The sequence below is a fragment of the Bison bison genome, unplaced genomic scaffold (genome assembly GCF_000754665.1).
Source record: "Bison bison bison isolate TAMUID 2011002044 unplaced genomic scaffold, Bison_UMD1.0 scf7180017864218, whole genome shotgun sequence".
In the NCBI taxonomy this organism is placed as follows: Eukaryota; Metazoa; Chordata; class Mammalia; order Artiodactyla; family Bovidae; genus Bison; species Bison bison.
The window spans coordinates 4112098-4125077 of NW_011494790.1; the positions used below are offsets into that span (position 1 = coordinate 4112098).

At 36.4% G+C, this 12980-nt stretch overlaps 1 protein-coding gene across 3 annotated transcripts in view; it reads right to left on the minus strand.

Moving 5' to 3' along the window:
• ADAMTS6 (ADAM metallopeptidase with thrombospondin type 1 motif, 6) overlaps positions 1-12980 on the minus strand; it is a 286481-nt gene that overhangs the window by 52849 nt on the left and 220652 nt on the right. For all 3 annotated transcript variants that reach the window (XM_010845526.1, XM_010845524.1, XM_010845525.1), the window contains 2 exons: positions 9905-10068; positions 9345-9483 (listed from right to left, as the gene is read on the minus strand). In XM_010845526.1, the coding sequence (XP_010843828.1) occupies positions 9345-9483; positions 9905-10068 (303 nt within the window). The remainder of the gene's footprint in view (positions 1-9344; positions 9484-9904; positions 10069-12980) is intronic.

Consider the following 12980-nt stretch of genomic DNA (forward strand, 5'->3'; position numbering starts at 1 on the left):
CCTTTTCCCTTTCTTCCTTTCTTTTCTTTTGTTTTAATCACTTGAAACTGAACTAGCAGAAACAGAGGAAGGAAACATGTTCAAGCAGGGCACGTCAGAAGAAATAATATAGATATGAAGGAGAAAATTACATACTATTCAAAATCTCTAGTTTCTTAATGAAAGTGCATACGAGTCTCCATTTTTAAACTGAACATCACTAAGACCCTGAATAAGGGGTTTTTATACATTTTTTCCTCTTATGAAATAAAATTCACCATCTACTGAAAGGAAGTGAGGTGACTAATTTTTGTTCAACTTTACTGATACTCATTTTAGTTTAAATCAAGAGTTCTCAAATTTTCTTGGTTCACAGCACCATTAGTGTCCCAGTAATTTTTTCACAGCTCTCCCAGGAAGAAAAAAATAAGAGCTTCACTTATTAAATAGTTAGGTCCAAACAACTCAAAAGTAATAATTTGTGTAGTGTATGACCCATGTCATTGTGTTTGCATTGAAAATGTACAATATTCAGTAGTGCCTCTGTGAGTGTGCTGTAGAGTCCTGGGGAACCACAGTGCGGTGTGAAAAATATGACCCTAAATCAGGAAAATACAAACTAGTAACTGGAAACTATGTAAAGCATCTTAAAAATCTTAAAAAGTAGAAACCAGTTCCAATACATACAAGAATCTAGGTGAGCCAGGTAAAACCACAGAGTAAAATAAAAAAATCTGTCTTAGAAAGAGGAAAAACATAGAATTTCTTTTTAAAATTTATATGCTATTCACACACACACACACACACACATTAAGCTTAAGATGATATCCAGGGAGGAAAAAGAATAACAAGTAAAATAAGCATCTATATAAAATTTAGGCATCAAATATATAATAAAATTAAACAGACTATGTAAATGTAAAAGGAAAACTGATAACATTTTAAATAGTCAAAGACAACTGATCAGAAACACTCCTTAAACACTCCATTGTATAAGAAAAATCTGTGCTCTTTGATCATCAAACAAAATCAAAATTGCCTCTAAACATAAATCTGTCTCCCTCTTCCAGTCCTCCATCTAAGCATAGCTTTAGCTTATCTTTTTCTTTTTTTCCCCTGAGCTGCTAAGTAATGAATGGCTAGCAGAGAGATGCCTTTGTCAGCAGAAACCTGACCAAACTGGTATATAATTTTTGTACTTCAATACAAAGAGAAAGAAATTGAAAAGCCTAGACAAAACAATTTGGAGAAAGTAATCAGAAGTGTCAATAGACCTGATTGCAGGACAAAGACTGTGTATTTAGAGTATAAATGTAAAACTGCTGCTGCTGCTAAGTCGCTTCAGTTGTGTCCGACTCTGTGCGACCCCACAGACGGCAGCCCACCAGGCTCCCCCATCCCTGGGATTCTCCAGGCAAGAACACTGGAGTGGGTTGCTGTTTCCTTCTCCAATGCATGAAAGTGAAAAGTGAAAGTGAAGTCGCTCAGTCATTCCGACTCCTAGCGACCGCATGGACTGCAGCCCACGAGGCTCCTCCATCCATGGGATTTTCCAGGCAAGAGTACTGGAGTGGGGTGCCATTGCCTTCTCTGAAATGTAAAACTAATACATTAAAATACATATGTATTGCTGACCTTTCTTGGCACAACTAAAGCATCCTTAAGATTTCTTTTGTAACAGAACAGGTACAACAGTACAGCATCAACTCTGTTAATTGGTTTTGGAATGCTTTGCTTTAAAGTCTTTGTTAGTTTCTCAGTCCTGTCTGACTCTTTGTGACCCACGGACTGTAGACCACTATGCTCCTCTGTCCATGGGATTTCCCAGGCAAGAATACTGGAGCAGGTTGTCATTTCCTCCTCCAGGGGGACTACCTGACCCAGGGATCAAACCGGGTCTCCCGCACTGCAAGCAGGGAAGCTTTAAAGTCTAAGGGTTGTATTAAATAAGAGGAGAACTCGGGGGGTGAGGTGTAAAGGGACTGGTTTGAATAGTGGGAAATGAGAGTACATCTAGAAAGATAGGGGAGGAAATTATTGTGAATACTGCTGCATTTTGCAAAAATTCATTCCCTAACAAAAACAACAATTTCCTAAAACAATAAAAGGCCTTCTCTGATTAGAACTTTTAGTCACAAAGAGAAAAAAAAAGTTTGTTATCAGTTTTTCATAAATGTTAAAACAAGGGCCTCATATTCTGACTTGTGTGTCTAAATTAAAGTTGGTTGAGTATATATATCACTTATTCATTTTAGCTCCCTAAGTACCACAGAAACTTGAAATGAGAAAAAAGGGTTTTGGAAAATCTATTTAGTATAATTTCACTTGATCTTAGTTAGCCAAAAGGCCAAAATAAGATATTTAACACAATTTCAGTCAGTTTTAAAAGCATTATTTAGAGGCTTATAAATGATTTATTAGGTAAAGAAGTAAGCATGTAAATAAACTACAATAAGCTTTCTAAAGAAAAGTCCAAGGACAATGACCACACTAAACAAAATTGCGAAATTAATTAGTATTCTACCACTCTTTTCATTCCCTTCTCTGATGCCTCTAGCTACTTTTCCACCCCAGATACTTATACCAAAAGCTCATTAACCTTTGCATTCAACTACTAGCCAATTAGTAACAGAGATATGAGTAATGCTTCGAGAGGTGTTTGCATCTGAATGCAGTTTGAAGACTAACTAAACCTTCAATCAGCCTCAAAGGCAGTACTTAACCATGGCTACACATTAGACTTACCAATAGAGCTTTTAAAAATCTGATGCCCAGGCAATATTCCTAAACAATTAGATAGGAATATCTGGGGGCAGGACCGAGTGTCAAAGTTGTTTAAAGCTCCCTAAGTGATTCCAATGAACAGTCAAAGCTGAGAATCACTGCTTTAGGAAAAACATTTGAAAAAATGAAATTTCAAGCTAGTAAAGGAGAAATTATTAGTGGGGAATATATCACGTTGCTCTACTGTTGTTTAGTCACTAAGTCATGTCTGACTCTTTGTGACCCCCATGGACTGTAGCAGCCAGACTTTTCTGTCCTTCACTGTCTCCTGGAGTTTGCTCAAACTCATGTCCATTGAGTCAGTGATGCCATCCAACCATCTCATCCTCTGTTACCTCCTTCTCCTCCTGCCCTCAATCCTTCCCAGCATCAGGGTCTTTTCCAATGAGTCAGCCTCCAGAACGAAAACCACAATACAGAAAACTAACCAAAATGCTCACATGGATCACAGCCTTGTCTAACTCAATGAAACTATGAGCCATGCTGTGCAGGGCCACCAAAGACAGGTCATAGTGGAGGGTTCTGACAAAACGCAGTCCACTGGAGGAGGGAATGGCAAATCACTTCAGTATTCTTGTCTCAGGAACCACATGAATAGTATGAAAAGGTGAAAAGATATGACACTGGAAGATGAGCTCTCCAGGTTGGTAGGTATTCAATATGCTACTGGAGAAGAGTGGAGAAATAGCTTCAGAAAGAATGAAGAGGTTGGGCCAAAGTGGAAACAGTATCAAGTCTGGTGATAAAAATGAAGTCCAATGCTGTAAAGAACAAAATTGCATTGGAACTTGGAATGTTAGGTCCATGAATCAAGGTAAATTGAATGTGGTCAAACAGATGGCAAGAATGAACATCAACATTTTAGGAATCAGTGAACTAAAATGGACAGGAATGGGCAAGTTTAATTCAGATGACCACTGTACTCACTACTGTACACAAGAATCCCTTAGAAGAAAATGGAATAGTCCTCACAGTCAACAAAAGAGTCTGAAATGCAGTACTTGGGTGCAGTCTCAAAAATGACAGAATTATCTCTGGTCATTTCCAAAGTAAACCATTTAACATCACAGTCATCCAAGTCTATGCCCCAACCACTAATGCCAAAGAAGCTGAAGTTGAATGGTTCTATGAAGACCTACAAGACCTTCTAGAACTAACACCAAAAAAAGATGTCCTTTTCATCATAGGGGATTGGAACTCAAAAGTAGGAAGTCAAGAGATACCAGGAGTAACAGGCAAATTTGGCCTGTTTGGCCCGTTTGGAGGGCAAAATGAAGCAGGGTAAAGGCTAACAGAGTTTTATCAAGAGAATACACTGGTCATAGCAAACACCCTCTTCCAACAACATGAAAGATGACTCTACACATGGACATCATCAGATGGTCAATGTTGAAATCAGATTGATTATATTCTTTGCAGATGAAGATGGAGAAGCTCTATATGGTCAGCAAAAACAAGACTGGGAGCTGATTGTGGCTCAGATCCTTGACTCCTTATTGCAAAATTTAGACTTAAATTGAAGAAAATAGGGAAAACCACTAGGTCATTCAGATATGACCCAAATCGATCCCTTATGATTATACACTGGAAATGGCAAATAGATGCAAGGGATTAGATCTAATAGACAGAGTGCCTGAAGAGCTATGGACGGAGGTTCATAACATTGTACAACAGGCGGTGACCAAAACTATCCCCAAGAAAAAGAAATGCAAGAAGGCAAGATGGTTGTCTGAGGAGGCCTTATAAATAGCTGAGAAAAGAGGAGAAATAAAAGTCAAAGGAGAAAGTGAAACATATACCCAATTGAATGCAGAGTTCCAAAGAATAACAAGGAGAGGTAAGAAAGCCTTATTCAGTGAATAATGCAGAAAAATAGAGGAAAATAATAGAATTGGAAATTAAGAGACACCAAGGGAACATTTCATGCAAAGGTAGGCCTGTTGCTCTACTGACAATGTCAACTGACGAAAAAGCTCTGTTCAAGGTAAAGGACCATTTTTATTATAAGAGAAATTTAGAAAATTTCTACATTTAGAAAATCACTAGTTTGAAGTCTTGATTTCAGCAAGTACTTGAGTTTTACCTGTAAAAGAAGAATAACAATAGCAATGCCTATCTCCTGGTGCTATTTAGAATGAGCAAATGAAACAGGGCACCAAAAAATGTTTCATAAAACTGTAAAATTTTATTTGTTATTACATAGATGAGCTAGAACCATTTATCATTAAAAAGATTAGTTGTAATGTGATTACAACTATAATATGATTATCTAAAAGATTTATCAGTTTGTTTTAATAATTTACTTTATAAAATCTAAGCATCTAGCCCAATGTTTCTTGAAGTATGATTTCTTAAAGTATGGTTCACTGATACCAGTGGATGCTAGTATTACCAGCATCAGTTGAAAATTTGTTAGAAATGCAAATTCTTGGAGTCTGCCTCAGGCCTACCAAATCAGAAACTGGAGGCAGAATCCAGCAATCTTGTTTGAACAAGCCTTCCAGGTGATTCTGATGCATGCTACAACTTGAAAACCATACATCTACCCAAACATCAGTAAAAGAGAGTATATACAACTAAAACCAAAAGATAATATATATTATTTATTGTGTGTGCTTAGTGGCTCAGTCGTATCTGACTCTTTGTGACCCCATGGACTGCAGCCCACCAGGCTCCTCTGTCTATGGGGATTCTTCAGGCAAGAATACTGGAGTGGGTTGCCATGCCCTCTTCCAGGGGATCTTCCCAATCCAGGGATGGAACCCAGGTCTCTTGCATTACAGGCGGATTCTTTACCGTCTGAGCAAATATTTAAATAAGAAATGTTATTTATTATTTAAATGTTTAAAAATCATAGAAAAGGCATACCATCATAAATTGCTACTTAAAAAACTCCTAAAGTTTTGTATTTTAAAAGAGTACAATTCTCACTACGTGGCCAAGCTTTATCAATTAACACATTAATCATGAATACAATAGTAGTACATAAGTTTAGAAGTCAGATTAATTACAGAGTATACAATACTTTGGATAAGGAATTCCCACAATAGTGGGAATAACAATGGTTCAGAAAATAGTCAAGTTTTAATTCTCTCAGAGAGGAAGAGTCACAACTGTATCTTAAAAATCACATTTATCCTGAAGACAACACCCCACAGCATCTCAATGTTTTTATTCAGCCTAAGGAAGTGTGTCACCACTGACTCAGAGAAAAGACCATTTCTTGGACTGAATCACCAGTAATGTTTCCTGCAGTCTTAGATTTGTCATTGTGTCTGCTAAGCAACAGAAAAACAGTCTCAAAACTTCTTATCTTGAAAGATTTCATAAGAAAAAATACCAACATTGCTCCCAAACTCAAAGTCCAAAGGTCTTGCTATTAATTAGACATATGCAGGACAGCATAGGTGAGAACACTGACGAGTCACGAGATTGTAATAAAAAGGTCTTTGAGATCGTTCCTGTTCCTTTGTTTTACATTTTAAAAAGTTTTGGCAGTCTCAAGATACCTAGCACCATCTTGTAAAGATGAGCATAGAGTATCCCAATTAAAAATTCATGTTTAGTATTCATCTTTAGCTTCTGAGTGAAACTGAGAAGAAATGACTTTCCCTGAAAGACTCCTTAACTACAGATGAAGTTCCATTTACCATCACTGAGCATATGACTCTGGTTCTTTCTTTGATCAAGATTCCTGGAGCCATAATGGATTTTCCTCCCCTCAATCCTAAGCCTCCAATATTTAAAGAACCTAGGGTTAAAAGTGGGGTTATGTGTAGGAAGAATAACTCTAATAATTGATATCTGTACTCTATATTCTAGGAAATATTTTCAACCTATTCAAACAAAAGACTATAATCAAAATTATACTGTCTTTCTCTAGCAATTGCTTTGCTCCACCTTACAAGAAAAATAGCAATTCTAAACTCTAATTTTCCCCACTGGAAAGAATAACATAAATATAAAATTTCCAAAAGTAATTCACTCCTTTTGCTCATTCACTTACTATAAACATTTCCTGAGTTCCTAGTATGTTCCAGGAATTGTTTTAGATGCAAAATGAATCTAGTGAGATGCATAGACTTCAGTGATGAGGATGTGAATTCTATGTGTCTAGAGCGCTAGGTTTCAGATTCTCTGTGAACTAGGACCAGTGGTACTGAAATTTGAGTGAGTATCAGAATCACTCGGAGAACTTGTTAAAACAGAGTTTGAGGCCCCATCCAGAGAGATGCTATTTGGTAGGTCTGAGATGGGTCCCAAATTAGCATTTCTTATAAATTCTCAGGTAACACTGATACTGCTGGTCTGGTGACCACACTTTGCAAACTACTTACCAAGAAATAACAGCTCATCACACTATGCCTGCCAATTTCCAGACACTGTACATCTCTCTTCCAAAGAAGGCAATGGCCTTTTAAAGGCTTGTCACTCATAACTGAGCAGAATTTTAGTTTCCAGAACCACCTCAAATATCTAGGATGGTAGCTCCACAAGACAAGAGAAAAGTACAAATAACAAGGAGAAAATTCTCTTTCCAATGGTTTTGCTTCCTCCTCGTTTTTCTTTTGTTTTATCTCCTAGCACAAGAAGTCTATCTTCTATTATAATTTCTCAATACTAGGGTCATGGAAAAGAATAACACACATTCAGATTTTTCATATTTCTTTACTTTAATAAAATCATAGTTTCTCTCCTAAATTAAGTCCCCTTTTTTTGTTGGACTATCTCCTTTCTGAACAAAAGAATCAGAGTTAGAAGGAACATTGAGAATTTACTTAATCCCTCCTTGGCCTCAGACAAGACTGTATCTAAACCATCCCCAAATATAGCAATTGTCAGTACAAAGATGAATAGGTACTAAGAATTTCCCATTCAACATTCTGTCACATACTTGAAGAAAGTAATATACTTTCCCTCAGCCTTCTCTTCTCTGAGATAATCAACCTCGACATTTAAACTTCATTAGATGTCCTAAACTTAAATTCTTTTGACTCTTCTTTAATAAGTTTATCCCACCTTACCTCAGGGCCTGAATTATGTATTTACTGTTATCATGAAGATTTCTTTTTGGTATGTGAAAAGGGGAAAGTTAATTTATGGATTAAATAAAAAGGAATTTAATTGAAACAAAGAAAGATATATGTATAAATGCCACTATAATATAATGGCATTCACTTGAATGATTCATTTCAAATATTCTTTATTTTATTAAAAGAAGTAGTAATGCCTATAGTTTTTTAAATTTTCTAAATCACCAGCCATTTCACACATAAAACGGATGGGAATTAGAAATCTTTATAAATATGCCACAGATTACACATAACCATGTTTCATGATACTTCACACAGAAGGAAAACATTATTATTATTCATTGGTTTTTCTTTTTTCTATAGTGCTTACTACAGAAGTTGGAGTTTATCCGTGATTTAATTCTATATGAGTTTAAAATTACTGAATCTGTGAAAAATAATTTCTCTGATTCAAGCTTTGAGAATCAGAAGTATTTAGAGATTCAGTGAGTACAGGACTAGTAGGATAAAGTCCATGTAAAGCCTGTGTTTCTCAGTAGTTTAGAAAGGAAAAATAGGTAATTGGAATATGGGGTAAAATGGGATGATTCACTTTAGTTCCATCTCTCCCATTCTATATATCACTATTCAAAATTTCACCTTTGCTTTTGGAATGGTGAGGTGCTCTAGTCCAGCACAGACCTGAGGGATACGTTTGCTTTCTTGCCTATTAGGATCAAGGTGTACGGTGGAGGCGATGCATTTAGTCTCCAGAGAGAAGGAAGATGCTGCTTGCACAGCACTTCTACTCACCAGTCCATGCAGCAGCAAGGGTGTTGGCTTTGAAGGAAGCCAACTGTCCTGCTCTCCCAGCCAGAGGTAAAGAATTGCATTGGTGGCCACTAGAGGGAGGAGGATTAGGAATAGAGTAAATTGTGGGGAAAAGGCACCCATGAAAAACGCACATGGGACAACCAACACATCACCAACCACCGCCTAGCAGCTACCTCTCTGAGGGACTACCATGGGGTCTGCAAACACCATTAAGCCAGAGACCCAGACCAGTAATTATTGTAGTATCCCAGAATATAGCCCCTTAACTTGGATGGCTGCAGAAGGGAGTTTGAATAGGATTGTGGGAAACACACAAGCACACAAACACAAACATACAAGCACACAGACATACATTCTCATCCCCCATTACAAGATGTTGCATCTGTGCCGTCTGATTCTCACTCATTTTCTTATTTAAAACTCTTGATGTTCTTTACCAAGAATGTGTTCACGAAAAGCAAACAGCCCACCTTCAAGATAGTCTTGGGAGAAGCACCAGCAGAGACACTCATTGTGCCAAGATGTATTTTACCAACAAATCTGTACAAATTACATGAGGTTAAAAACAAACGGAATATAATGTAATTAAAGCAAAGTTTCTTTTGCTAAATTACAGCTTGAAGCAAACCTGCAAGAAATGTTTCCAATTAGCTTCTTTAGCAAACACAAAGCATAGCTCAGAATGTTTTGCTTTCCATCCTGCCCTCTGGGTGGGCTGCCTAGTGGGTGTCTTACCTCCAGCGCAAGTAGCCGAGCATTCTGACCAAGGCTGATGATTCCATGTAAAGCCAACTTCATTGTCTCCACTGCCCGTCCGGGTGATGGGAACATTGAATTTATACCTAATTCCCAAATTCTGTTCCTGAAGCAGAACCTGCCATTGAAAACAACTGGTGAAGATAATTAAAATACAATGAGCCTTTATTCAGATATTTATTATTTCTTTTGAAGAAGAAAATGTCATAATTTAAGTCTTAAGGGAAATTTAAGACAACTTTTAGAATACATGTGCTTATATTGAATATTCTCCTTCCATTTTCATGGGTAATTTGGAGCCATTTCTCTCATTTGCCTTGTTTGGTTATACAAATATTATTCAAGCAGGCATTGAAAAGATCAGTCACATAGAAAGAACAGCACAGTCTCAACTTTACACAGATTTTTTTCACCCTTGGGCATTTTACCATTATTTACTTTAATTTCATCACTTTAATTTCAGATAATAAATCCTGCCCCGTCCTACCTCAAAGGCCAGATTACAAAGAGGAGAAATGAAATGGCAAAGGCATATTTACCATGACAATGAGATTTTCCGAGGTGGGACCTAAAGCTTCTAAGGATTCTGGTTCATCAGTTGGTCTCTTATAGTGAAAAGCTGTCCCAGCAACATCAAATTTCCTCGGCCAGTCAATAGTCCAGGCACCATTAATATAGTAATCATCCCCTTCAGATTTTAAAGCTAAAAAAAAAATAAAACAAAACACTTTAGCTAAAATCTGAAACTTCATTCACTACAATGTAACTGAATAATAACTGCACTGAAGTGTACAATGAATATCCATTTTCATTTAGACATGGGATTCTTGACCATTTTCTTAAGTACAATATAAAATAGTAATTTTCCACATGAATGTCAAGAAGATATTGAGTATTTATAATGTTATTGATAGAAAAGAATGAAAGGCTTATCTGAAAGAATAAAAATATGGAACAAGCAAGGGAAATTATGACTAAAGGATGGGAGTAGGGGTGAGGAGCAGATTTTCCTGTCCAAATGTTAAAACAGTAATTATACAAATACAGGGGTGGGGCAACCTGTGGTCTGGCACACACATGGACAGAAAAACAGAACAAAATGGACAGCTAAGAAATAAACACAAGTACAATAGGGAGTTAATGTATAACAAAGGAAGCATCCTAAATTAGTAGAGGAAAGATAACAAGAAATGGAACTAAAGCAGAAGACTAGTAGGCAAAAAAAAAATGCTGAATTTATCTCATTCTTTATATAAGAATAGCTATCACAACTCCATTCCTAGGTATATATCCAAAAGAAATGAAAATTAGTACTCAAATATTTGTATACACAAGCTTATAGTAGTAATTCACAATAGCCAAAGGTGGAAACAACCCAAATGTCCATCAATGAATGACGGGATAAACAAATTGGGGCATATACAAGACAATGGAATAAAATTCAGCCATAGAAAAGAATGAAGTACTATACATGACTCAATGAGGATGAAACTAAAAAAAAGAAAATTGCACTAAGTGGAAGAAGGTAGACAGAAAAGATCACCTATTTTACTCTTCTATTTTCAAGAAATATCAGAATAGGTATATCCATAGGGACAAAAAGCAAATTGGTGGCTGCCAGGGGCTAGGGGATGGAAAGTAACTGCTTAATGCACATGGGGTTGTTTCTGGGATGATGAAAATATTTTGGAATGCATTAAATGCCACGATGTTGTTCATTTTAAAATGTTTGAATTCTATATTATTTGAATCTTACTTCAATAAAAACAAAGTTTAAAGAAAGGGAGACAAAAGAATAAATGCCAGATGTGTAATTATTTAAATGTAAATATAGTTAAGTCATAAAATGCTAGGAGAAAATGTGGGAATATTTAAAAAAAAATAACGGGGCATTGAAAGGCTTTTCTAAGCATGATCAAAACGTCAGAAGGTATAAAGAAAAAGATTAACATCATTTTTTAAACTTCCTTAGGAAAAAACTGTATAAAAAAGTTTAAAAATATGTAATACAAAAATGGTTATCAGCACTACTACATAAAAACTTCTATAAATAAATGAGTGATAATTTTGATAATAATTATCATGCTTTGACAGTGACAAACATGTCAGCTTAATCTTTATGTTAGTTTGCTAACTTATTCAAAAACTTTATGAGGCCAGATGATCATGCAGCCCCAAAGGACTGAAAGGGTCATGGTACAGAGTCTCTGACTCTGGAAATCTACCACTTATCCTTAGGAGTATAGATCATTTTCATTCCCTCATCCGTAACTGCCTGGAAAGTATATCTGTACCTTCTTGACTTCAAATATGTTGTAAATTCATTTGACTGTCAAAAAAAGTCTAAACTTTGGAGACAGGAACATGCTAGCTAAAAATTATTTAGTCTTAAATTTGTCTTATATTTAAATTTTTTTATTTGAAAATCTCATAGTGATTCTCTCTCATTTGAAACATCAAAATTACCTAGGCAATATAAGGACAAAATGAAGCAGGGCAAAGGCTAACAGAGTTTTGTCAAGAGAATACACTGGTCATAGCAAACACCCTCTTCCAAAAACACAAGAGATGACTCTTGGACATCACCAGATGGTCAATGTTGAAATCAGATTGATTATATTTTTTGCAGCCAAAGATGGAGAAGCTCTATACAGTCAGCAAAAACAAGACTGGGAGCTGATTGTGGCTCAGATCATGAACTCCTTATTGCAAAATTCAGACTTAAATTGAAGAAAATAGGGAAAATCACTAGGTCATTCAGGTATGACCTAAATCAAATCCCTTATGATTATATAGTGGAAGTGACAAATAGATTTAAGGGATTAGGTCTAACAGATAGAGTGCCTGAAGAACTATGGACGGAGGTTTGTAACAATGTACAAGAGACGATGACCAAAACTATCCCCAAGAAAAAGAAATGCAAGAAGGCAAAATGGTTGTCTGAGGAGGCCTTACAAATAGTTGAGAAAAGAAGAGAAGGAAAAGGCAAAAGAGAAAGGGAAACAAATACCCAACTGAATGCAGAGTTCCAAAGAATAGCAAGGATAGATAAAGTTTTCTTATGTGAATAATGCAAAGAAATAGAGGAAAACAATAAAATGGGAAAGGCTAGAGACCTCTTCAAGAAAAGTAAGAGATACCAAGGGAACATTTCATGCAAAGATGGACTCAATAAAGGACATAAATTGTATGGGCCTAACAAAGCTGAATCACAACAAACTGGAAAATTCTGAAAGAGATAAGAATACCAGACCATCTGACCTGCCTCTTGAGAAATCTGTATGCAGATCAGGAAGCAACAGTTAGAAATGAACATGGAACAACAGACTGGTTCCAAATATGGAAAGGAGTATGTCAAGGCTGTATACTGTTGCCCTGCTTATTTAACTTATAAGCAGAGTACATCATGAGAAACGCTGGGCTGGATGAAGCACAAGCTGGAATCAAGATTTCCGGGAGAAATATCAATAACCTCGGACATGCAGATGACACAACCCTTATGGCAGAAAAAGAAGAAGATCTAAAGAGCCTCTTGATGAAAGTGAAAGAGGAGAGTGAAAAAGTTGGCTTAAAACTCAACATTCAAAAAACTAAGATCATGGCATCTGGTCCCAT